Below are 27452 nucleotides of genomic sequence, written 5' to 3' on the forward strand. Positions count from 1 at the left end.
CTGTTAATGGTCGATAAAACTTTGCACTTTTAACACATCAGTTATTGCCAATTAAGAAAAAAATCCCAGAAAAAAATCAAATCTAAAATTTTAAAGTGCCCTTTTTTCACACCAGGATGCAAGAGTGAACTTCTTGCATCCAAAACAGTCCTAAAATGATTTTGAGGGATGATAGTTTAAGGTGGGAAGGTGCGAATCAGTCATTTCCTTTCTTCTACCCCACAGAACATCCTTTTCTCTCCACACTGTATACTCATCCTGGAAAAATGTAAAATGTCTGGCGTGGAGACACATTCTTGTCCCCCGCCCCCTTTGCAAAGCTCGAGGTGTCTTTTGGAAAGCCCTTGAATAGTCACTGCATTCCCGACCATGTGCTAATCCCTGTTCTTGGAATCAAGCCTTTCTCTTTATCCCACTCTCTGGATATCTGGACAGCTGAAGTATGGAGGAGACCTTTCCTTGCAAGAGAAATGGCTCCCTAAAGGAAGTTGTCAGTCTCTCCTGTATATTGTACTTCCCAATGCAGAGTCAGGCCAAGGTCAATACTCTCCTGGCCTCTGACTGCAGATTTTCCTGTCAGATATCTCTCCCCTGTGCCACTATGCTTTCTTCCCATTCAAACTCATGAATCATGGAGCAGAGTCCATGGAAAATCTTTTTATAGAGATAGACATATTGTTTCTTTGCCTGCTGTTCTATCTTGAGGGCAGAGAGATGAGGCAGGGTCATGCGTTGGAAGCCTACACACAACTAAGGTACAGTGGAGGCTCTGCTGCTTTTTCTGGAATCTGACATTCTGATCCAGTCAGTAATGACTGATTTAATTAATGGATGGGAAAATTAAATAATCAGTTAATTAATTCGAACACAAAACCTCCCCAGCTAAAAAGGGTTTCACTGAAAGTTTTGAGCATTAAAAGTCTGTCTAAGCCACTGTCTTCATACGCATGGCATCTGAAGTGTCCCTGAGTCCATATGTGGGTTTTCTCTTCTTTTTTCACAGGTTGCTGAAAGACAGGTGTCAGCATGACTGAACGCTTTGACTGCCACCACTGCAATGAGTCTCTGTATGGCAAGAAGTACATTCTAAAGGAGGAGAACCCGCACTGTGTGGCCTGCTTCGAGGAGCTCTATGCCAACACCTGTGAGGAGTGTGGAACACCCATTGGCTGCGACTGCAAGGTTAGCTACCTGCTGATCCTTTACAACTTCCCTTGGCCTTCTGAAAAACCATCCACTTCTCAGCTTCCTGGTCCTTGTCTATCAGTATGGTCTGTCTTGAAGACCCCCTTTGGTGGCCTTAAACTCTTACAAGGCAGGGCAGAGCTGCTCTCTCTATGATCTAGTCTCTACCCATTAGACGAGTGCCTTGCCAAGCTGTATGCTTGGTGTCCTAAGTCCACTCTCCCTGTTCTGGTTACTGGGGCCCTTATCTAACCCCACCCTTCCGGGCAATGGTAAAACCTTCTCAGGGCGGTGCTCTCCTGCCCCTTCTGTTTGCCTCTTGGTGACTAACAGGGAACAGGTGCTGCTTGGTCAATATTTGATGAGTCAATGTATATATGCATTATCTAGTCAGCCCCCTAGATAAATGGATCCAGAAAAGCAGCAAAGTCCTCGGGATACAATATGCTCCTTTCCCTTTAGGTAGAAGAATGGGGTTTGTATTTCGATTACACACTGAAGGAGCCAGCAGCTTCCCACACATGGCACAGCATGGTTGACAGAAACCTCTTCATCCCTGCTAATTGACCAGTGATGAAATAGCACACATAGCCTAACGTGTCATACAAGGGAGGGTCTGTCTGAGTTAGCTTTCCTTCAACGTGATCACAGACAAACAACGTCTAAGGAAAAGTTTGCTTTGCCTCAAAATATGAGACTTTCCAATTCTTGGGTGATTGGCATTGTCACCTTTGGGCAACACACCATGGCCGGAGTATATATAACGGAGAAAGCCTCTCCCCTTTATGGCAGTAAAGAAAGCAACTGAGATAGGATAGGGCTAAGGCCCCAATATTCCCCTCAAGGACACATTCCAGTGGACACCCCCCTCCCAGGCTCTATCTCCTGAAGGTTCCACCTCTTAGCAACTCCAAGCTTGATATCAAGGTTTTAACCTTTAGGGACATATCTCAGACCCCGACTATAGTGGGGTCCATGCAAGAGTCTTGATGTCTTTACCATCGAATGCACTCCTAGATCACCCCACAGCCACAGAACTGATTAAAAACTGGAGCCACTTTGGAGTCCCTAGGGAATTTCCAGCTTATAGACTCAAAGGAAACTCATGACATTGTCCCGGGACTGTGTAATTTCTATCAGCACTCTGTATTCCTTTGGGTCGTTTACTACTCTCTTCCGTGACTATAAAAATCAATAGATAACTTCTGATTAACTGTCTCAGGCTCCGTGTGCAGTAGGAACATTCTACCTTGTCCAGTGCATTCTCTTTACTCATTCTTTTGTTGTCTGTCTCCGAGAAGAGAGTAGTCAAGTGGATGTGGCAATAATTTCTATTGCTAGGTATCTAAGTATTGAGGAAGAATTTCTGTCTGCAGAGAGAAGCTTGCCTGGGCAGAAAGGAACAGTGTGGATCTGGGTCACTCAAAACCAACCTGCAGCCAGGTAGCTTCAATTTCAGAGCAGGAACTATGTGAAGTGTTAGAGTAAACTTAGCTGTTATGTCAGGCAAGCTTAAAGTATTCAGAGGTTTGGCTACCATGAGCAAACAGATGACCTGACCCATCTCAATTTTCTTCCTTTCTCGAGTTTTTGCTAGTGTATGTCATGTTCCAGGTGGTAAGTGTTCTTAGTTTTCATGTTAGTTTCTCATCACGGTGGTGTAGATCATTAGCTTATAAAGAGAAAAGAGTAATTTGGGCTCTCTGCTTTCGAGGGTTTCCTCCATGACTGGATGGACACATCACTTTTACTGAGGCCTGTACAAAGCCAATTATCATGGTTGGTGCACAAAGGAAAACTGCCTACTGTGTGATCTGAGAAACAAAGTGTGAGAGAGGCAGGAGCCAGGGTACCACAACTCTCTTTAAAGCACACTCTCAGTCATCTACGGACCTCTTTGCCTTCTAAAGGTTCCACTGCTTCTCAATGGCTCCCAGCTGGGATCTAAACTACATAGGACTCTGGAGGAAACCTAAGAACCAAACACTGGCAATCTCTTCACTTATCTAATGGGCCAAGCATCAGAGCTCAGCTGCCAGACAGTCTCCTTGCTTAGGTGTCTCATGAACCATGTGAAGTCCAGCAGATACTTGACCCCTCTGTGCTCCTGTCCACATCTGTGAAATGGAAAAAAATTGGTTATCTGCTGAGTGGGGTTATTGTGATAAGTGTTCTCACACAAAGTCCTCACACTGAATGGCAGCTGTGATGTTGTAAGCCCCATGCTCCTGTTTTCTCTCCAATTCTTTTTCCGTTCTTTATGTAATGCTTTCTGAAACACACGCTTCTCAGAAGCCTTGCCTCTCTGTCCATTTTCATGGAGAAAATATAAGCAAAAACATCCACATGGAAGGCAAACTTCTAGACAGACAAGAAGTGTTTTGTTAAAAAAAAAAGAATTTATCTAGGTAAGAAATTGATAGTTCAGTTGGATAGAGGTCTACATAGTGTTCTGAAGAAAAACTCCAGTTTAAAGGGAAAAAAAAAAAACTGTGCATATCTGGGACTAGTCATCCCTGACCAATGGCTGAAGTAAAAACAAGACCCAGGTCACTTATCATTTCTCTAGAATGATTTAATGGAAAGACCCCAAAAGCCGGTCTTGCTTCCAGAGGCATTTTAAGCACAAATAAACAAGAGTCTCTACAGAGGCCAAAGTCAACAAGACTGCTGAAGGGGTCAGAAGCTAGTGCATTGAACTTCTCAACCCGCGTCAGCAACTTGAGATCGGTGGGTGTGGGTCCTGCTCTCTGATTTTCCTCATTTGGGAACACAGAGATATTGGGTTAAAGTGAGACCTTTGCAGTAGAGCATTTACCCTGTTCGATGTCGTTTTCTTGACTGGTGAATGCAGTCGTGTAGTTGACTTTGAGGAGGAGGAAGTGACAAAAACGTTTCTGTTACTTCAGTAAGTAAAGCCAAAAATTGCAGCAGGAGGGTGAGATGCTTACTTGAGCTGATGGCCACTCAGTCTCTTTAAAGCAGTGCAGCTGCCATGGACTGTGTTCAGCTCTCTGGAAGACACACTTATCTAAAATTTTAAGATATACTCATGCCTGTGGGAATTGGATTAATTTTGAAGTACTGACTAAATTTTAAATGAGATAAATGAGCCTTGCCAGCTGTACCTGTAGCTAATATACGTACATTTATTTGATTGTCCCTGGGGAGCCACTTAGAGATCCTCCTCTGTTTCATTCAGCTGCTTCTTGGAAATACCATGATACCCAAGAGAAGAAGATCATTGATTCTGACCACTAGTAAAATAGCTGAGATTACACAAAACAAACATAATTTTATCATCTTTCAATACTACTTCTTAATTTTTCTTGGATACCAATAGATGTTAGCAAAAAAACTTTGTACTGACTATACAATTTTTTTTAATCAGTCTGAGTAATGAACCTCAGAAAATCAAGAAAAATAGACTGCCCATAGAGAAATATGCATTTGAAAATTAATAACTTTAACAAAGGGCCTCAGACTGAACAGACCGAGTATTCCATGTCTCTGCAAGCAAAGGCCTGACGCTAGGCAAGCGGTCATATACCAGTGGACCCTGAGAGGGGCTGTGAAGAGAGGAGTCATAGTAAAGAAAAGATGTCTGTAGAGGAAAGCTAGCAGCCAAGACTAAATTTAAAACTTAACATCTGCAGTCAAGTTACTTGGCTCTGACAGTTAAAAATTACTCTGTTGCATAATCTAAGTCCCTCTAGGCCAGCCTGTAGATAAGGACGTTTCCATCCCACCTTACGTAGAAGCCACTGATGAATAGAAGAGTTGAAGGTCTTACTGAGAATTGGAACTAGAAAGTAGTAGAGATAGACTCCTGTCTATCTCTGTTCCTAACCAACAACCTGTGCTCCCTGCCCACCTGCATAAAGCCTTGGCCATTGTCTTTAGGTCAGATAAGGACACTCAATGGTTAGTCCTGTAAGTAAGAGATGTTTGCTTTACCTCTGCCAACTGGCCATTGATGGAAAAGGCCTTGTCCTCTCTCCTAGATGGCAATGACATGCTGCAAAAATGGTGCTGGATTTGTTGTATGGTTCCTGTCCAGCTTCCTGGCATTACTGGGGCAGATTCATTGTGTCCCCTGTCCCTGTCCACCACAGTATGCCAATCCCTGAAAGAGTGAGCTTTTCAATAGAGTTTATTCCACAAGCCCATGGAAACTCAAGAGGAAGTCTCAGGTCCTCTCCCCAGGGCAGGGTTGGAATATTTAAATGTGGAGTAGATGTTTGTATCAAACTTCCTAACCTATAGCCCTCAAGTCCCTTACTCAGGTGTTACCTCTACTCAACTAAGAGTGAAGCACTGACAGCAGGTGTGGTCTGGATGGTTGATTCAGAAGCAGGAGCACATACATGGGCTACTCATTGGCTTTACTAGTCACTCAAGTAGGACATAGTGAAGTGGTGATGGAATTGGTACAAATCCTTCCCACCAGAATACATTCTCTCACTCAATGTTGGAAGGTTTTTAATAGAAAACATAGGAGGTTCTTATGTGGGGAAATGTGTGAACTTTAAGATAGACTCTAGGTCTCATGTATCCAAGGAAGATCTAGATATCCCTATCCTGTTTTAGAAAGTTCTTGAGTACTGTTAGAGTAGGGAACTGTTAGAAAAAGGCCTTTATTCCTGCTGACACGATGCAGGCCATTTCTGCAGCCCTTCTGGACCCTTCTCTGGTAAGAGTAATGTTCCATTCTTCTCCTCGTGGCCTTTTGCAAACTTGATGCTTAGTCTTTGGGATGAGTTTCAAGTTTTGTTTTTCTTTCAAAAATATGAGATCTTGTGTTGGGTGTGGTGGCTCATGCCTTTAATAACAATACTCCAGAGGCAAAGGACTTCTGTGAGATCAAAACCATTCCAGTTAACATAGCAAGTTCTAGGCCAGCCAGGGTTACCTAGTGAGACCCTGTCTACAAAATAATAATAGCAATAAAATTTTAAAAATGTATCAAGTTAGTGTATTCCAAATTATTATTATTATTATTTAGTACATGTGTGTGTGTTTGTGTATGTGTGTGAGTATAGACAGATGTGAGTTATTGTGTATTTCTATAGATGTTAGAGAATAACCCTCCTTGGAGTTCTCCTGGGAGTTCCTGGGAGTTCTGACTTACAGGACCCAGGGATCAGGCCTGTTCACAATTTCCTCTATCAGAGGGGCTATTTCTAAGCCTGATTTCTCTGTTCTTAATGAGGAAACTACCTTTATAGATTTTTCCATGTAGACTCTGTCCACAGACTTTGAAATGAGCACAGATATCATTGGTACAAAAGTTCTACTTGACCTAGGTTGCATTCAAAGGTTCCTAGTGGACATCGAAGTTGTGATTTATATGAGCAGCAGGACACCCTATAGTTAGCATGGTAACAAGTCAGCTGCTGAGAACTGTATATACAATGTGAAATCTACAGACAAAAGAATGATTCATGCCCCACCTGGGACAAAGTGCGATTCCTTAAGATTTTGTCATGCTCCTCAAAACAGGTTGCAACTTAAAACTTAAGAATTGTTTATTTCTGGATTTTTCCATTAATAATCTCATATTGTGGTTGGCTATAGGTTTCTGAAAGTTTGGAAATTAAAACTGTAGTAAAGGGCGAGTACTGGATTTATTTGGACAATCTTTTTTTAAAAAAACACTATATTTAAAGGAAACAATAATTCAGGGCCTTCAGAGTGGGGAATAAAGCTGACTGATTGAGTTCTATAAAGAAAAAAAAAAACCTCTCCGCTCAAGAAGCCCCAGACAGCATCCTGCAGTGGTATGCTTAAGGCAGGACCCTGAAGCAAATCTGCCCAGGCTTACACCTGGTTCCATCTTCAATAAGCAGTGTGACAGGCACCAGCTCTGTCACCTCTGAGTCTCTATTTCCATGTCTATCAAATAAGGTTGCTTATCTCACAAAACTGTCTGGAAAACAGATTGTGTGAAGAAATTCTTCTTCTCAGGGACAGTGTGTGACAGCCATTCTTTCTCCTGATATCCATTTCTCCAGACTTCATTTGCGAGGATCTGAAAGAACAGAGTGGAAACAGGATCACCCTGTAGTCCCAAAGCAAGCTGGGCATGCCTGATGAGCAAATCCACTCACACTCTGAAATCAGTCTGTTTGAAAAGCAGTTAGTTTGGGCAAATGACAGCCATACATCACTTAGAATGAGTGAAAAGGTGGCTGGCTGCAGTGGGGACCCTGCTGTCTAATGCTACAATCCTTCAGGTCACTGACTCTCCCAGGGTTCAGCTGAAGTCCTAACAAGGGTACATTTGGAGGGAAGCAACAAGCATGTCCCAGATGAAGGATGTTCTCAAAGTGAAAACTATCTTCTGAAGAGAAGTGTTTGTGCTGTTCTCCCATGTGGCTCACATTTTACTGCAGTTTATGACCTTCCTGTGAGCTCAAGATTAGTCTTTGTGGCTTTGTTTTCATTTTTTTCTGGGAAGTATAAACTGTCTTTTCCCTTCTTTTTCCAATCTCTCTAGAAAACTCCTCTCTGTCTCTGTCCCTGTCTCCCCATACCCCATCTGTCTCTCTCGGTCTCTGTCATTGTCTCTCTCTGTCTTCTTTTCCCAGTGCTGGGATGAGCATAGGGTTTTCTGCATGCTAAGCCGGTTTAAGCTACCCTGCCCCTTTGCATCTACATATTGTCAATGCTCAAGCTGTATTATGGTCCTCCTCAGTATTTGGAAGAGACCGTGGGTGCAGGATCTCTTTGAAAAAGATCGAGTCTCTTTTACATAATAGCACAGCATTTCCACATAACCACACACAGCCTCTGGTATTCTATAAACAGTCTCCAGATATATTGTGAGTATATAGTATTTGTATTCACTGCAGTACAGATACTATGTAAAGAATTGGGTTGTGTTATTTAGGGAATACTAGCCCCCCAAACTATGAATGTTCAATTCAGATGAAATTTTAGTTTTGAATCTTTTTTTTGTCTGTGATTGATTGAATCCAAGGATTTAGAATCTATGGATGTCAGAGCCATGTGTACAAAACAATGTAGAAAAACTACAATTGAACTAGTATTCATGAACTAGTATTCATGAACTGGTATTCATGAACTAGTATTCATTGTAGAAAAACTACAATTGACTAGTATTGAACTAGTCAATACTACTGGGGTGGTGCTAATCATGAAAACTAAAGTTCTGTTTGGAGCTGTGAATCTGAGGAATGGAAAGGTCACTTGGCACTGGATCTTCCTATTTGGCAGGTAGTGTCGTTGGTCTGCTTTGAGCTATCATCTCAATGTTTGAGTAGTATTTTCTGAACTGTCTCTGAGCCCTGGGAAATCCTAGGACTAAGACTCAAGATACTGAAACCAAATAGGCCTGGAAGCCTCTCTGTGCTCTGCAATCTCCGTCACCATCTTCTCACAAAAGCCCTTTGCCCACTTCCTGATTAGTAGGGTAAGTTTGGAGACTAGGTGGAAGCTGAGACAGTAGCAAGAGATCTCAGATTCAAAGAACACAGTCTGGGAGCACCAGGAATTGCCCAACGGCCTCATCAGTGAGGTGTGGCTTTCAAAGAAATGCAGACATTCTGTGTTGACCAGGGCACTGGTTGGACTTTCACAGGACAGGTGAGGTGTGCTCTGTGTGCGGTTGAGCAGATGGAGGTGTAAACGTGCTGAAGCAAGCCCAGTCAGGGTGTGCGTGCTGGGATTGACTTGGAAAAGGTTGAAACTGATGTGCCACCTTTAAAAAAAAATAAATGGAAGCACAGTTTGGTTTGCTGAATCAGTAAGGGAGGAAATCTGGGGATGGGGATTGGGGGATGCCTGAGGAAACATAACGTTTTGCATCCTTGTGTCAAATCTGCTCATGCATAAACATAACACTTTATCTCACAGGGTTATTGTATGGCTCAAAATAGGCAAGTTGAATTTAAAAACATACCTTTAGATTATAAGAACCGAAGGAAGTTTAAAAGCACTATCCAAAATTATCGAGTGCTGGAATCCTTACTGTGGAGCTTTTAAGATGTTAAATTTTTTAATAGGGTGTGGTAGCTCATACTTGGACTCCTAGCTCCTGGGAGGCTAAGAAAGAGGATGCTGAGTTTGAGGCTTTGTCTCTCCAGTAAGCTAAAAAACAAACAAACAAACAAACAAAGAACAAAAATCAAACAAAACAAAGAAACCAAGAAGACACAAGAAAGAATTCTGATTTTCATTACCATCTTTGCGTGGAAATTTAGTGTCAGTGAGTGACACTTTCAGGCCACCACTTTGATGATTGACGGTGAGCTGGCATTCACTAGACAGTTTCTATGTAGCAGAAGCTGCTATAAGCACTTTGCATGTGTTTACTGTTCCTGTTGCAGTCAATAGCAGGCACCTTCCTTCCGGTTTTTCAGTGAGAAGTCTGAGGTTGAGAGGCTTGCTTCTTGCCCTTAGCCTTGCAGCTGTAGGTGGAGGATCAAGGCTATAATTGGTCTGGCTCTCCTGGGCCCCCGAGCTTAATTGTTGAGCTTCTTGGATCTCAGGGGCACCCAGTCCATAACAGCATTAGTCATGTAAACCATGTGACACACATGAGGCCTTCCTACTGCCTCCACATCACACACACTCTGATGTTGAGCCAGGAAGTCCATCACCATCTCTAGCTGGAACAGGGGAAGGGCCGGTCAGATCCCCCTCTTTCCCCTTCCACCTCCAGGACCTGCCAGCAATGGTGGTACAATCCTGTTTAGTGGTGTTTGTTTGTTTGTTTGTTTGTTTTGGTCCACCACTGAATTCAGGCATATAATCAGAGGTTGACACTTAACCTTCAGAGAAAACATCTGTAAGGGTCTATGATTCACTGAAGAATGATACCCCAGACTCATACAGTGTGTAAACACAAAGAGTGTTTCACTCTGCAGAAGTCCAGCATGCTGGGGTCTCCTATTAACAAGATAGACAACCAAGTGTGCTCAAAGGCCTGATTTAAAGCACATTAGGGCTTTCTGGGTAGGTGACCCTTATCTTACACCATCTCTAGAGGCATTCCATTACCAGGGCATGGGAGCAGGAAACTGTTGCTCAGGATATAGTTGAGGAAGTCTGGAAGCTGCTGCTGACCCATTGTCCTTGCCTTAGACCAGGTGGTGGGGCAGCTCTGAGGCCTGGACTTGCCTGGACTTGCCCAGTTCTTGGAAACAGAGATTTAGGCCTAGTCTCCTTTACTGCTAATATGAAGCCTTTCATGAAATCAGCCTAGCCTCCTCAATTTCTGTCAGAAAGGTTTAAGAATGATCAATATGCACTATGCTATCTGTGGTGAGTATGTGCATGCACAAGAGAGGCAGGTGAGTTCCGAAGTTCCTCAGAAAATGCGCACTGAGAGCCCTGCTCACAGGAAGGCAGCTGGGATCGCCCTGCCTGACTCTTCATAGGCTTTCTGTGATCTCTGCATGCCTGACTTGACTCTCTGAGTAGGATGGGGCTTTTTCTTCTCAGCTCCACTTTTTAGCAGCTGGAAAGGAAGTGCTGGAAAGAAGTGTTAAGTAGAGGCAAGAGTAAAGAGTCAAAGCTGAGAGCAGGCACCTTCTGGTTTGCCACTGAGGGGTTGGGATGCCCGGTCAGAAGTAGTCAAGTCAGTAGAGGCTGTGGTCTTGGGCATGTCTGAAGTCCTACATCTAAAGGACATGACAGTGCTCATATTTAAGGTCAAATTTGCAAGTGTGAAAGGACCGTCAGCAAGGCCGTCTTTAACTGTTGTGTTTTTGTTGCAGAAATGTTCACTGTCTGAAGAAAAAGGAGTTTCCGTAAAAACCTTAGACCAGTTAGAGCACTCAGCTAGCTTCTCTGCAAACTTCTCATTACACCAATGCAAAGAACTCTGAGCTTTTAGGGACTTCTAGCCTGTGTGGGACTGGGGACATCTGGTGGCTTCGCTTTCAAGATGCAGTTCTTAAATTTTCCTCCCTCTGTTTTTCTTTTGTTTTGTTTTCTATTTCTAAAGGTTACCTCAAAATGCAAATCCCCTTGGCCTTTGAGGTGGTTTGAATGAGGTGTCCCCTGTAGGTCTCAAACATCTGAATATCTGGTTTCCAGCTGGTGGTTGTTTGGAAAGGATTAGGAAGTACAGCCTTGTTGGAAGACGTGTGTCTCTATGGGCCCATTTACTTAAAAGCCTCTGCCATCTCCAGTGCACTGCCCACTCTTGGCCTCCAAAGGCTGGTTTGAGACGTGAGAGCTCAGTTCTTTCCATCACCGTGACTTTGCACCACGGACATGGCTTCTAACTCTCCAAAACTTTAAGCCCAATTAAATACTTTGTTATCTTGATTGTGGCATTCTGTCACAGTGAAAAGTAACAGAATCGTGCAGCTTTTTCTCCTCACTAATAAAAAGTGACCCCTTCATGTGTGTGCAGTGCCCACCTCCTGCCAGGTGACAGTAGGCCACCTTACAGAGAAGCCTTCTGACTTCTCCCTCTCTCTCTCTCTCTCTCTCTCTCTCTCTCTCTCTCTCCCTCCCTCCCTCCCTCCTTCCCTCCCTCCCTCCCTCTCTCTCTCTCCCTCTCTCTCTCTCTCTCTCTCTCAAGCGCGCGCGCACACTTCTGTCCAATGGGGTAGGCCACTGTGAAAAGCAGTCTGGGGCATTTCCACCAAGAGCCCTAATTGGTGGGATGACATATTACAGCAGAAGGCCAGCTAACTTCTGAAAAAGCAACCTTCATCTGGTATGGTTCAGTGGAAACTATACCACAGCCTGGCTTGGCTACACTCCAGCTGTGTGACTGGGCAAGCTTAGGAATGTCTCTGAGCTTCAGTAGTAACTATATTTGTGGGCTATGCAGTATTGTGAGCTTACAACCTGGTCCTAATTCCCATCATTCACAGTGCAGTTTGTTTTTTATGTTTGTTTTGTTTTGTCTGCCACTTGGAGCCATAAAGGGTTTAATTTTGATGATGGGGTTTATGTATGGAAAGAGTCCAGGTTACACTTAATCCCAAATGATACCACTATATGTATATGATAGGTCATATAATGATAATGTATACATTGTATGAACTTAGCAGTTTGTAGTGACTTAATACACAGGCAGGTGGTCTCAAATTAAAGCAGATTATACTGTATTTCACTTATCAAAATATACACCAAAGTACATATGCTCTCCCTACAAAAAATGTTTTCTTTTAAAATTACTTTCAATATTTAACCTGCAAGACAGGTTTAGGCCTCTGCTCTCTCATCCCCTGATCTCATCATACATAGACTTATGAGGGTCCAGCATGTGTACAAGCCATATTATCCCCGATCCATTTCTTCAAAGGACCAACCCATTGGCGCTCAGGGAGCTGGGTTCAGAGGAGAGTGAACCTCACAGAAACAAGGTCCCCCAGTTCAGTGTCTAAGTTAGGCTTCTAGTGTTGTGAGAAAACGTGAACAAAAGAAACATCTAGGGGAGGGGCTTGTTTCAGCTTACAACTCCCAGATCACACTCCGTCACTAAAGGAGGTCAGGGCAGGAAGAGGGAGGCAGGAATAGATACAGAGGCCGAGGAGAAGTGCTGGTTGCTGGTTTGTCCCCTCCCCGCGCTTAGCTGCTTTTTAAATTGTACACAGGACCACCAGCCCATAGTAAGCTACCCTCTCTCACATCCATCATCAGTCAAGAAAATACAGCACAGGCTTGTCCACAGGCAAATCTGCCCGCCTTCCTCCCCCCACCCCTTACCTACACACTCCAGCAATGTAGTGCACCAAGGACCCCTGTGCTATGTATGAGTTAGACAGTAGCTTCACCTCTCCTGTCCTGCCTCTGACGATTTGTGTGCCTGCCTCTCCAGGACTTGTCCTACAAGGATCGGCACTGGCATGAAGGCTGCTTCCATTGCTCCCGGTGTGGGAGCTCACTCGTGGACAAGCCCTTTGCTGCCAAGGAGGAGCAGCTGCTGTGCACCGACTGCTATTCCAATGAATACTCATCCAAGTGCCAGGAATGCAAGAAGACCATCATGCCAGGTCAGAACGCGTGCCTTTTTCATGTGTACGCAGCGCTGAGCCAATTTAGTGATGGGCTGTGGGGTGGGACTCTCAGTTGGCCAAAGACTCTGGTGATGACACTTCCATGCTCGTCCGTGAACACAGGATATGTTAATCAATCTCAGATGCAGGGTTGGGATGCAGCATGCCTTTAATCCCAGCATTCAGTAAGCAGAACCAGGCGGATTTCTGAGTTTGGGGCCAGCCTAGTCTACAGAGCTAGTTCTAGGACAGAGAATTCCTGTCTCAATCTGCCCCCTCCCCAAATATGGGGGTGGGAAACGAGTGAGGTGTATCATTAGGAGAAGTGGGATGAATTCCTGTTCCATCAGTCTTTGGTATCTCAGGGATTAGGTCCAACTACCAAGACCCAGAGGTTCTCAAGCACCCTATGCAAAATGCCTAATTTTTGTATAGAACATTTCCACATATATATAAAAGCATCTGCAAGTGGTATATGAACACTGTTATACTGTGTAGTGTGGGACGCAATGACAGACGTCTGTATAAGTTTTCTAACAGGTACAATTGTTTTCTTTGGGGACTCTTGATCTGCAGTTGGTTGGCCAAGGCTATGCAGCAGCCTGTGGCTGGGAGAACTGGCCAGAGGAGGAATTCCAGCAGTTCCCAGGAAATGCATCTCCTCCTCTGCCTCACTTCTCCCAGTACATGTGCTTTCTTGTCCTGCCCTGCTTGCTGGATTCACACTTGGTTATTTCAACAACTATTATTTGTGCTCTGGTGTGTCAGGACTGGCCAAGAGCTCCGTGGTGCTTAACTGCACCCTCTGCGGGACCTCATGAAGTTATGGCCTAGATAGACAGACATCAAAAGAGGACAGAACCACAACTGGGTTAAGATCTATATGTAATGATAAGGTGTCTCTGTTTTACCCGGAGAAGATGAGTGTTCTCTCTCTCTCTCTCTCTCTCTCTCTTTCTCTTTCTCTCTCTCTCTCTCTCTCTCTCTCTGTCGTCTCATCTTGGCTTTGTATAGGAAAAAGGAATCTCTTATTTCCAAAAAGTGAGTGATAGAGCAGGTATGGTGGTGCACACCTTTAATTTCAATATGACAGACGTAGAGGCAGGCAGATCTCTGTGAGTTAGATGTCAGCCAAGGTGAGTTAATAAAAAAAAATGTAATATATAAATATATGTAATATATAATATATAAATTTATAAATATATATAATATGTAAATATATAGCTCTGTGCCTACCGTGTAGCTCCGTGGTAGAGTGCTTGCCTAGCTTATGGGTTTGATTACCATCACTGCAAAAATGCACATGAAGACACATATGCAAATATAGGACTGAAGAAGCAAGTCGTATCCTATACACGATGCAGACAATGGACGTTTGAGCAGCTGTGAGAACCTGACCTGGGATTCCCATGCCAAGCAGCTTAGAAGGTTTTGTATGATTTAGAATGTGGTATTAGCACAGGTGGTAGGTTCAGAACCATGTAGCTTTCAGCATGTGTCATACTCACACATGTAGCTACTGCCTGACATGCTGGCTTTGTGGATAAATACACAAAGCCAGCGGGGAGCATAGGTCCATAGATTAATCATTAGGAAGTGTAGGCTCTCCCCCAAAGACTATGTAGGAAGAAGCAGCAGTAAGCAGATGACTTGGAAGGAGGGGGATGGCAAGCTGATTAAGGATAGAGACAAGTATGGGCAGATGGAATGTAAGAAAGTGTAACTTTGGGCATGTGGGCTCTGAACCATTCATGTGGAGGATGCTGACAGAGCCTGTGCAGTGGTCCAAGCAAGGTCATCAGGCGCCCTCTAGTGGACAACCTGGCTATAGGCTGTGAACTCAAATTGCTTACAAGGCAGTCCTGAACCTGGGTGGGCAGTTGGGAAGCTGAGGTAGGAAGAAAGAGTGCATCCAGACCAACCTGGATGGCACAGACAGACTCTATGCAAGATAACTAAATAATTTAAAGTGTCAAGACAGCCCCTTTGAAATCGTTTAATTATAGGGAGATTTAGAATCGAGGGGAAGCAGACATATTAAGAAACTTTAGAATCACCAGGTGTATCCATTCTGTGGCCCACGGGATTTGTATGTCCCAAGATAGCCATGAATGGCAGCTAACACATTTGTGGATCACAATAACATATTGCCATATCAATAGGTTGCATGCCCTTGGGACCACAGTAATATTAAATAACTACTAAAGTGTGTATGAGATTTTAAAAACATGAGTTAACCTTGAGCTTCTGAGTTTTAAAGTACATATTGAGAAAGTGATCCATGCTTGTGGTTTTAGTTGAAATTTCTTAATGTATTAGTTATTTTAGCGCTTATGATATTTAATTATAATACCTATAATTTTAACTCAGTTTTGGAACTACTTAAGAATTTAAAGTTTATTAAACGAAGGACTTTCAAGTAAAGCTATCAAATATGTTAAGTTTAAAAGAGAAGTCTAGAAGAAATTCAGTTCGCTCCACTGATAAGCGCGAGCAACATAAAGCCATCTAAAAAGAATTATTTTTTTCTAAGAATCATATTCATTGCCAGGTGTGACGTGACACACCTTTAATATCAGCCCTTTATAGCTGGAGACACGCAGATCTCCGAGTTCTAGGCCAGCCAGTTGAGTTACAATCTAAAAACAAAAGAATCAGGCTCACCTGAGACCAAAAGCTTAAGACCAATCTGGAAAATACTGAGATCACATGCAATGGGGTAGGGGCAGAAAGAAAGCTCAATTGATCCTATCACCTCTGTCTTCCAAGAAGGCTCAGACAGAAAATGCTTGATTCCCAGCACCTCACAGCGATGTGTAAGCTGTGAAGTCCTCCTTGTGAGAACAGTTGAGGAGGTTGGAGGGGCTTTAAAGAAGTACATCTGCAAAGTTCGCACTGATCTGACAAAGCGGATGTTGACCGATGCCCCTCCTCTCCCTACTTGCTGACTCTCTTCCATTCATGCTTTAGCCGCCTGTGGCCCTGTGGCTTGTTGCAGTCTTCCTCACCCAGGAAGGGAGTCCTGCAATTGTTCTGTGACTGCCCTACAGGCGCAGCTCACCGGAAGGAAGAGCATTGATTGGCCACTGGGATCAGTTCAGGCTCCAGTTCTCAGCCACAGTAATCCCTTCCACAGATGTGTTGTGCACCCCCATGTGCCCGGGCCATGGTCAGCACTTCAGGGGGATTTTGTTGGAAAGATATCACCCTTTATTTCTGTTCTGTCTGCCGCACCTCAGATACAATAACCATTTTTTAACAAGAGGGGAAAATACAAGTCACAGAAGCAGTAAAGTCCTGAAAAAAAGATGGGCTGGAGGTGGAGGGGCTGCCCGTTCTCCCCGGATGTTTCTAAGTGTTTGCCTTCACGGCTGTGTGAGGAACACAGGCTGCTCAGTGCTGACTACAACATCTGTCAGTGAATGTGTCCTCATGTGCAGATGAAGATGCATGATACAGAATCTGGACGATTCCAGTCAACCCTGACAGACAATTGAGCCTAAAGTCCCAGTGAGAGAAAAAGAGATGAGCAATTCCGGAGGGATGAAACCTGAAGTTGGCCTCTGGGCTCTACACATATGTGTGGTCTATACACACACTCTCACACAAACACATGTCCATATGCACACACGCAAGCACGCGCACACACAAGAGAGAGAGAGAGGGAGAGAGAGAGAGAGAGGGAGGAAGGGAGGGAGGGGGAGAAATTTAAGTCAAGGGTTTTGAGTTTGTAGTTTCAATGGGTTGAATACTAACTTTAAGATCCAGGGCCACCAAAAGAATACTCCTGTGTCATCCTACAGCAGGACCCCATCGATGTGTGAAGAGCATGATGCTTAGGAGAAACTTTCGAGTCAAATTCTAACTTGTGATGCTGAGGATGTTCATGGCCTCCTCCACACCATGGACACCCTACTGCTAAGCTACAGCCACACACTCAAGCTCTGATCCTTCTGTGGGAGAGTGACTGGCTTTCTGTTTTATTTCTGACTTGCTTTGCTTTTGGCAAAGAGGAGGTACTGCAGAGTTCTGGGTGACAGACTGACATATGGGAAGTGTTTGGGGAAGATATATGGGGCGAGAAGTAATACTTTTCCAAAGGAGATAATTAGACCTTCCGTAAGATAGATTCTTATTGCTGCAGCATTTTTTTTCTGGTTAATACGACTTTTAAATGACTATGACACACTGTGACAGGAACAGAAGCACCCAGCCTGAAAGCACAGCTGGGAAGGGGCAGGGAAGACAGAGCTGCATGGCAATTGGTGAGGCTGGAATTTTAAGCCACGTTAATTAGAAACTTAGGGCCCAAGTGGAGCATTGGAGCATTACCCACCAAAGGCTGGTCCCTCCCACATCGATCATCAACCAAGAGACTTGCCTACAGGTCAATCTGATGGGGGCATTTTCGAAATGGAGGATCTGCCTCCCCATGTGATTCTACCTCATATCAAGTGGACAAAAGCAGACAAACGAACAGACAAAACCAGCACCAGACTCTATCTCAAAAAGGAAAACAGATTAAATCTTTTGTAGTCTTCTAAACAACAGCCTAGGGAAGTTAATTTACAGTTCTTCTGGTGAACAAGGTCTCTCTAAGACCCTCCCAATGCCTGCAGCCCAGCCACACATCTGCAGCCAGCCACACAGCTGCAGCCCAGCTCCACAGCTGCAGCCCAGTCCCACAGCTGCAGCCAGCCACACAGCTGCAGCCCAGCCACACAGTGCAGCCAGCCACACAGCTGCAGCCCAGCCACACAGTGCAGCCAGCCACACAGTGCAGCCAGCCACACAGCTGCAGCCCAGCCACACAGTGCAGCCAGCCACACAGCTGCAGCCCAGCCACACAGCTGCAGCCCAGCCACACAGTGCAGCCAGCCACACAGCTGCAGCCCAGCCACACAGCTGCAGCCCAGCCACACAGTGCAGCCAGCCACACAGCTGCAGCCCAGCCACAGAGCTACATAGTAGCTTAGTTAGCTACATACTTGCAGCCAGCCATACTGCAGCAGCCCAGCCTCAGGGTCTACTTACTGCTGCTTCTGTTCTCCCCCTTTTTGGCTTTGTTCGTTCACCTCTGAAGTGCTCCACCCTCCTCTGTGTGACTCCTATGTCCTCAGTTCCTCCAGTTTCTCCTATCCTTTATGCCCCGTCAACCAGAGCTAGGATCTTTCCTGCCTGTGGCAGGCAGGCCCTGGGAGGTAAAGATACAGAGGGAGGACTTGAGTCTGCAGAGAACAGCTGGGTTAGCTCCACAGATGACAGTTTTTGCATCTTAGTATACCACACCAGCACGGTGCAGGAAAAGTGGATGAGGAAGCTCACTATGGAGGGTGGCTCATTTTCTTCACGTGGGTTCAGGGACATCACTGTGAAGATGGAGGACAGAGGAGTCACAGAGGCCTTTTGTTGTCGTGAGCATGCATAGCCTCTTTAATGGGATACAAGAACAGTCCTGGGATCCATCCCATATAGTCCATGGTGCTGGACGGAGAAGCTAAGTGGTCTTTATGCCCTAGGTGTAGCCAAGAGCTATGTGGGCCTTGGTCTGCTCACCTCATACGGTCTTCACGACTCTCCTCTGTCAGTGCATAGTTGAGTGAACCCTGCCAACTAGAGTTACTTTGAATACAGAAGCAATATAGCTGTTGGGATCTTAACACACTCATGACCCTTTGTACATTGGAGGCCGTGTGCATTGACCCACTTTGCTCCATTCCTCAAGCCTCTCTTGGCTGAACAGCAAGTGGGCCATAGGAGACTACTCTGTTTTGTTTCTCTCTCTGCCCTGTCAGCCCAGGCTCTACCCTGGCTGGCTCTTTTGGGTAGAAATGACAGTTCTGAAGTCACAGACTTTCATATGGACATCGCTTCCCTTTCCAACAAGTCTTGGAAAATTTCCTGCCAATGAATCATTGAAACTGTTTTAAAGCCTTAGCTCAGGGGCTGTTGAAAGACGGGAACCCTTAGCAGCAGCCATAACATGGCTCTTTGAAAACCTCCCCTGTCTTTGAGTCAGACTCATAACAATCTGTTGGTGAGTGGAGAGGCACAAGTCTAACAGGGGACAGACTCACGTGGTGACGGAAAGCCTGACATCTGAGGGGCGTCCTCCATGCTGCAACTTCCACTGGAGCATTCAGAGCCCACAGAGCTAAAGGCATACACACTTTCTCTGAGTTGGTCTTGAGAATTCCTACCCTTGAGGAAACACTTTGTTCTTTGCTCACGGGATCTTTAGGTGATTGGATGAGACCCTTCTGTTGCAAAGGGTATGCATAGTCCGTGAAGAATCTGCTTCCTTCTACGTCTGCAAGCTGCCAACAGTAATTTCATCTAAAAACCGTATCCACAGCAGCGTCGAGACCAGGAGATTTGATATTGTTCAGATTTTAGGAGACAAGACCTCTCTGCATTGCTAGGCTTGCTTCAGACTCTGGGCGCAAGTAATCCTCCTGCCTGCCAAAGCCTTCTGAATGGCTGGCACTACAGACATGTCTGTACTTAGAAACAGTCCTGATCTGATCTCCCTGTTTGCTTAGAATACTGGACTCTATTAGATACACGTAAATACCACATACCAATTATACCATAAAAACAAAAGGAAAGATGACTAGTGGGCAGAGCTTCTGTGGAGCTTTGGTAGTGGATTCAGGTTCATAGGACTTAGTCCAAGTCCTTCTCCCTGCCCAGCCCCACATACCACACTGACAAGACAGGAAACTAGATTTCATCATAATCCCGTCCTGGGACTTGTCAGTCCTCACAACCTAGATACTAGGCCCCTGTCAGCTGGTTTCTTGCTGGTATCAGAGGGGGGAGGGCTCAATGAGCCTGGCCAGCTCTAGTCTTACACTCACATGTTCCTTTTTCCTCACTTATCTGTTTGGATGGGAACAGGACTATACCAGCCACATTGCAGGCAACTCTGCTGCCTGTGGCCATGGCAGTGGGTGACCGTCCCAGCACTTTCCCTGCGGGTACAATTCCCCAGCCCTGTGTTGCTATAAGATTTACTTCGGAGCCCAGCATGGTGGCATATATTTGTAATGCCAGCACTCATGAGGTACATGCAGAAGGATAGATGCAAGTTCTAGATTAGCCTGCTCTAAATAATGAATTCTAGTGCAGCCAGAGCTACAAAGCCAGACCCTATTTCAAGAAACCAAAACATATGCTGGGCGGTGGTGGCGCACACCTTTAATCCCAGCACTTGGGAGGCAGAGGCAGGTGGATTTCTGAGTTCGAGGCCAGCCTGGTCTACAGAGTGAGTTCCAGAACAGCCAGGGCTCCATAGAGAAACCCTGTCTCGAAAAAACAAAACAAAACAAAAACAAAAACAAAAAAAAAAGAAAGAAAAGAAACCAAAGCATATTTACCTCAGCACACACTGGAGAGTTGTAGCCGACTGTATTCGGTGACAAATCACTTGGTTGGTGGCCTGCTTAACAGCATCAGCTCAAAGAGACAGGAGCAGAGGACCAAAATGCATGTGGTGGTAAAGGTGCCAGCCCCTGGGTACCAAGGAAACGCATTTGAAAACTACCCATTCTCACCCTCATGCTGGTTGTTCCATGTCATTTTCACTTCAGGATCCATCATCCTCCAGGACAGCCTATGTGCCTCCACTTTAGAAGGCACAATGTGTTACTCACACATGGACCCTACACATTTTACACTATCCACATAAGACAGAACCTCTTGGAAGAATTAGAAGCTGAGAAAGTGACCCGAGAATGCAGTCTAATAACCATGTACAAATTCTCAGTCACCCCATGCCACCCGCAGGACAGATGTCTCCTGACTAGCCTTCCATCCAGCTAAAGTAAAGCCAAAATTTTGCTATTTTGACTGAGAGCTAAGGATTGATTCATAGTTGCTTACATTATTCAGGGTACTTCAGCTGGGTGTGGAGCAGTGGGCCCCTTCCAGGTACCTACCCGCATTCCGGAGGCCTAGATTGAATTTCCCACACTCTGCATCCTTTATATGATCCACACAGCTGAAAATATTTCCTGTCAAAGCCATAAAAGCCAGATGTGGTACTGCACAGAGAATCTGCACACTGCTCTAGAAGCTGAGACAGGAGATTTGTACACCTTCTAATTTTTTTTTAAAAGCTAGAAACATGGCTTTTTTTTTTCAGTTGCAAATGATCCAGTGTCTAGCACAAACTCAACTGCTCTGCAGTTCTTCTGCTGTTGGAAAAAGAACAGAGGCGAGGATAATAAACGGTTTGTGGGCTGTGAGTATAGTGGTAGAATCCTTCCTAGCATGCAAGAGGCCCTCTTAGCTCTACCATAAAGCTGACAAAATAAACTCCATTTAAGAAAACAGACAGCAGTGTGGGTCTGGCCCACAGGCTGCTGTGGGCTATCTCTGAGGTATCACACACACGAGACTCCACTCGATTTCTTTACTCATAAAGAAATTCTCCAAGTCTACCGCATCATACAGGTATTGCACACAGCTACAGTTAGGAATTCGCTCATTTTATAAATATACACATGTATATATAATATACATGTTAGAGGATTTAAAAAAATCAGCCAATAAATGCAGTGTTTGCTGTTGGTCAAGGCTGCTGAAGGTGGAGTGAACAGATTTCTAGGACATACGGACTGAAGGGCGATAGACATGTGCAATGCCAGTAGTGACTAGAGTAGCTCTCGTTCTAGTTCACAGCACAGTGTGGGAAACCAGGGAGGTCCATCACAATGTGGTTCACACAGCAGGTGTTGCTGGACTGCCTCCTTGCACTGGGCTGGAGGCTCCAGGTCATCCACTCCACAGACATTCAGTTATTATTATTAGTGATTAGTGTTTGTGTGCATTGTGTGTGTGTGTGTGTGTGTGTGTGTGCGTGTGTGCGTGTGTGCGTGTGTGCGTGTGTGTGTGTGTGTGTGTGTGTGTGTGTGTAGGGGCATGTACATGCCACAGTGAACCTGTGGAGGTAGGATACCTCTTTGGCTCGCTTCTTCTGTGGTGGATTCTGGGGATTGGACTCATGTCAGGCTCTTTCATGGCAAGAACTGTTATCTGCTGAGCCATCTCTGTGGCCTCTAGTCACTTCTGCTTCACTGTGAACCAGATGGATGTTGGCTAATGAAGGTACAACATGGGGTGGACAGCATTCAGTCCATCTTTAGCGAGTATATTGAGGCTCACCGTTGATATTACTTAGCCTGCATTTTCTCTGCTTGATGACAAAATTCAATGTGTATTGCACACAGTACAATTAAGTTAAGAAGGTTATTATGAAACCAAGGACTGTGGTACCATGATAGTTGGTCTTGTAACGAGGCAGATTGGTAGCAAATACAGTGTGGATGCCCTGGACAACAGGATAATACCCATCCTTGTAGACTGGGTAGGAGAGTGTGAGATCTCACCACACTATCCAGAAAGGTGTGCAATTTTTTTTTAACAAATGAATTGTATATTTCTGGAATTTTCCATGAACTATTTGCAGTGTGACCTGAGTTTGACCACAGATAACTGAAACTATGGGGACCTAAACCCTGAGTACAGAGAGCAGTTGTTGCTAAGGAGTGTGAGGGGTTGTGCCCTCACCAACCCCACCACATCTGGATCCACTAACCACGCTGGAGCTCATTTATGTTTTACCATGTGGGAAGGCACTTCCAAATGTTTTTTTTAATTTTCATTTATTAATTAAATTTATTGATATTTATTTTCTTGATTTTCATTTCCACTTAACATTCTCAACCACAATATTTAATATAAATTGCAAATACCTACTATGCACCATATTGTTCTAGGATTGCATGTATAGTATTGAAACAAAAGGAAAAAACAGAAATCATCTCCAGTTAGAGATGAGTGTTTGAGACCAGGAGAGACTTGCCATATCATAACCCTAGGAGGTAACAGGTCTGGATTCACGTTACTGGGACTCCAGCCAGGCTAATGGCAGCTTCTGATTTCTCTTGCCTCTGACCACAGGTACCCGCAAGATGGAATACAAGGGCAGCAGCTGGCACGAGACCTGCTTCACCTGTCAGCGCTGCCAGCAGCCCATTGGAACCAAGAGCTTCATACCTAAGGAGAATCAGAACTTCTGCGTGCCCTGCTATGAGAAGCAGTATGCCCTGCAGTGTGTGCAGTGCAAAAAGGTATTTGAGATCCCTTGGGGCCTCTTGTCCTTCTCAGCTTCCGTCCTCGGCTCAGCTGTCATGAAGGAACACCTGTCGTATCTCTATGCAATGAGAGCTTACCCATTCCTACCTTGCACGCTTGCTCTCCTGGGTGCTGTGTATTGATCTATTGGGTCTGTGTACTGGTCTTTTTTGTTGTTGTTGTTGTTATTGTTGTTGTTGTTGAGAGATGATTTCTAAGCAAAAAAAAAAAAAATCATGCCTTCAAGAACATTTCCAAACATTATTGCCTGATATTGGAGGGAAGGGAAACCCCCTATCTGTAACCTGTCAGACCCACAGGTGAGGTCTGCCACTCTCTCCCACATACAGCTCCATGGAAGGTGGCACCTCACTTCTCTGCCCACTGTACCCTCCCCTCTCCTCCCTTTCCAGCTCCACTGGCCTAAACCACATTCTTTGCTCAGCACACTCCTGCACTTGTTTCTTCTGGGATCTCTTTCTGCTGTGCAGCCACCTCTTCTGGCTTGCAAGAGACAGTTTCGTCCCTTCCAGCAAGGTTCATCTCCATGTGGTAGGGGAAGCTCTTATGGGGTTCACCCATAATGAACTCTGTAAGCGAGGCAGGGAGCACACCCTGAATACCGGCTTCATTCATGTATGTCTGACGGCCAGAGAATCTATTTATTTGTGCAAATGCCCAACAGAGACTCAGGCACCATTTAGAGGTCGTTGACTTTGAGATCAGCTCCACTGCCAGGGCTACAAACCTGCAGGCACACTACAGACTCCATGTGGCAACACCATGATAGCCATCCTGGTGGCTCTTTTGAGTCACTTGTCCTGTCATCTGCCCATCGGTGTGGTCCTCTTAATTGCAAAAGTGCAGAAGACATAGTTTTGTGGGTGCAAACCTTTGTATATGTGCTCTCTAAATACACGCAAGACTTTCAAGCTAGATGTGTCCCTCCTCAGACAAAGAAAGAAGCCCCGCAGCAGCAGGGATCTGAGGGTGAGCAGGACATCCCAAGGCTGGATTTAATCCAGGTGGAAATGATTCTGCAGCCAGCAGGGTGTCTTGATACACGTGCTGTGAGACAGGACAGATTGGTCAAATCCCTTGCTGGGATTTGAAGGAAGGCTTCCACAGAGATTTGTCCCTTTCTCTTTGTCACTCCAACTTTGTAGCTAGAACTGAGGTACTGAGGTCTCTAGCTATAGGGTCTCAGGGCTGCTCAGAAGTAGCAGTCGATGCTTTTAAGGTTATCTCTGATCATGACTCCACCACTGTGCCGCCTTCCTATTTGGGATGGTGGCAATGCCCCATAGCACCTATACCTTCGGTCCCCCTGCACTACTGTGAAAACTAAAGACCCAGCATCGCTAGGGAGAAAGCCAGGAACTACAGCAGTAGTATGTACGGTAATGTGAATGCCTGAGGTATGAGGTTTCTTTACCACTTTAACCAACTGCACATTTTTGGGGGATGGGGAGGGGCTTACATCATCCATGGGCAACAGCAGGGGCAGATGTCTATCAGAAACAGGGGGCAGCCTCAACTCTTACCTTTATCTCCCCTAGCCTATCACCACAGGAGGTGTTACTTACCGGGAGCAGCCCTGGCACAAGGAGTGCTTTGTGTGCACAGCCTGCAAGAAGCAGCTATCTGGGCAACGCTTCACGGCACGGGATGAGTTTCCATACTGCCTGACCTGCTTCTGTGACTTGTATGCCAAGAAATGTGCTGGGTGCACCAACCCCATTAGTGGTAAGTCTCCTGGGAAGGCCATTGCCAGGATATAGGCTGTCTGCTTCCTGGAACAACATGGATGTCTAGAGTTGTTAGCATGGGTGTTGTTAGTATCTTGAGGCTCTGAGCCCAACAAGCATCTCTGCCTCTCTGCTGTGCATCCTCGGAACAGAGCTGGTGACTTTCCCTTAAGCCTGGCCATGTAGAACCATTGGCCTGTCACTGAGTGTTTCTGTTTTGGGTCTGAGTCTATTATAGTCACATGAACAAAATGAATGGTGCCATTTCAGCCCCAACAACAGACCTGGTATTTGAAGTATTTGTGTCATCTTAGTGAGACTCTTCTAACCACAAACCACAGCTAGATGGGGACATATTCTGAGTAGTTTATTCATAGCACAGTCCCCAGAGAGTCTGACAAAGTGAGAGCCCAAAAACGTGCCTGGCTGGTAGATCAGTATCTGGACTGAGCTATTGAGTGTGCTGAAGATACTGAAGGTGGAGACGACTGGCTTCAGACTAAAGTCTTTGATTTTTCACCATGTAGCAGTCAGTGACAGGGGATAGGGGTACAAGTATTCTTGTCATATGTAGGAGTGCCCCCCATGACATTCACATCTTTTTTTTCCACACACGCCCTACCACCAGGGCTTCTCCTTGCCCCAGCTCTCTGCTGTAGAACTTACCAAGGGTATGAGGAGAAGTATGGAATGGCATAGATGCCAGGGTATCCTAAAAGCTTCTTAGAGGGAGGCTAGAGGATGACTCAGTGGTTAAGAGTATTGGATGCTCTTCCAAAGGACCTGGTTTCAAGTCTCAGTACCTGTATAATATATATAATATTACACTCTGTAATTCCAGTACCAGGAACCCAACACCCTCTTTTGTCGATTTGCATACACGTGGTGTGCAGAGATATATTCAGGTAAACACACATAAAAATTAAAATACAAATCTGAAAATAAAAATAAAAAGCACCTTGGATTTGCAGCTCATTCAGATCCATATGCTAAGAAGAGACATCGCCATTTCCCAAGCCTTTAGCAGCCCTGGGAACTTTCCAGAACCTCCTAGGTGACTCAGAGGTGCAGAAAAGTTACAACAGTAGGCCTGAAGCACAGATTGGAGTCTGCCAGGGCCAGTGGCAAAGTTCTGGTTCTAGCAATAGGGAAGGCAATTTATATGGAAACAAGATACTGAGTGTTGCTTTTCCCCACCTTTGTGGTTCTGTGAATCCAGCCCAGGGGTTCACACATACTAGGCAAGTACTATGTCACTGAGTTAAATCTTCAGCTCCAGGAATTTGCCTATTTTTTTTTTAAGCTTTGCTGGTATGTCCTCCACCAGGCAGCAAAAGTGGCCTTTGGAAGGACAGAGGTACTTAGAGAGTCACATCCAAGAACCCAGGCTTGGCATGACTTTTCAAATATGTCATTTTCCTGGCGTGGAAGAGCTTGTTACAATAGGATCTCCCTGGTGAGTTAGAGTCTTTGTAAGTCTGAGAACTTGACAGCAGTGGAGTGGTGCAGGGGTAGCTGCATTCTTACAGTATGATTTAATCACACCAAACTTTTAGTAACTGAAATTCACCAGCTAAATTTCACCAGAACAGATGGCAACTCTGACATAAATCCATGTATTCCAATTCTTCATCGTTTCAGGGTGTACAGCGACCATACAGACCACCTGTCATCGATAGTGCAGTTCCACTCCGTGTACCTTAAACATCTCATGGGGACCAGTCAGACATGAGTCAAATTTTCTTGTTTACCAGTGCTGGAACCCAGGGTGTAGCTCGGTGTTCAACTACTGCTTAGCATGCCCAGTCCTAGCCCTGCCTCCAGCCCTGTGAAAAGATAAAACTGGTTTTGCTCAATTCTTTTACACTTTCAGGGGACTCGGGCCAGTGATCCTGTGTTCCTTCACTACACTGTACCCCAACTCACTGACCCCCTTTCTGTCATCCGCAGCTCCTGCTTCTGGAGCTGGTCCAAGGGTTACCCCTCTGCAAGCTGGTACTTCCCTAACCCTTCCCAGAACTTTTCTAGGTCCTTTCCTATCCTGCCTCCCTTCATCCACTCCCTCTGTTACAGCACTCAGCAAAAGCACAAAGAACTTGCTCCCTTTACCTGTGGGGGAGCAGGTTTCATTTCAGGAGAAAACAGAATAATCAATGAAACAGCAGACACTTTTCGTCTCACGGTGCTAGCAATGGAAGCCAGGCCCTATAGGCAAGGGCTCTACCACTGAGCTACACAGCTAGGCAAACCCGGCACTTTTTCATAGTGTTATCGTACCCTTGTTAAAACCAGTTTCTGTTCTGACGACTCTGAGCTCCTTGAGGCTGTGAAGTTGTTGATTATATGTGCATCCTCTGCTCTCAGTTGCTGGTCTGAAGCTCACTGCGCATGTGTC

General features: G+C 45.1%; 1 protein-coding gene across 2 annotated transcripts in view; it reads left to right on the top strand.

The window, feature by feature from the left end:
* Fhl2 (four and a half LIM domains 2) overlaps nt 1-27452 on the top strand; it is a 69715-nt gene that overhangs the window by 41553 nt on the left and 710 nt on the right. For both annotated transcript variants that reach the window (XM_028786823.1, XM_028786822.1), the window contains exons 2-5: nt 1004-1182; nt 12992-13166; nt 23136-23305; nt 24869-25055. In XM_028786823.1, coding sequence (XP_028642656.1) covers nt 1027-1182; nt 12992-13166; nt 23136-23305; nt 24869-25055 — 688 coding nt within the window. In that variant the 5' untranslated portion in view covers nt 1004-1026. The remainder of the gene's footprint in view (nt 1-1003; nt 1183-12991; nt 13167-23135; nt 23306-24868; nt 25056-27452) is intronic.

The sequence above is a fragment of the Grammomys surdaster genome, unplaced genomic scaffold, assembly GCF_004785775.1.
Source record: "Grammomys surdaster isolate TR1022 unplaced genomic scaffold, NIH_TR_1.0 125600, whole genome shotgun sequence".
NCBI lineage: Eukaryota > Metazoa > Chordata > Mammalia > Rodentia > Muridae > Grammomys > Grammomys surdaster.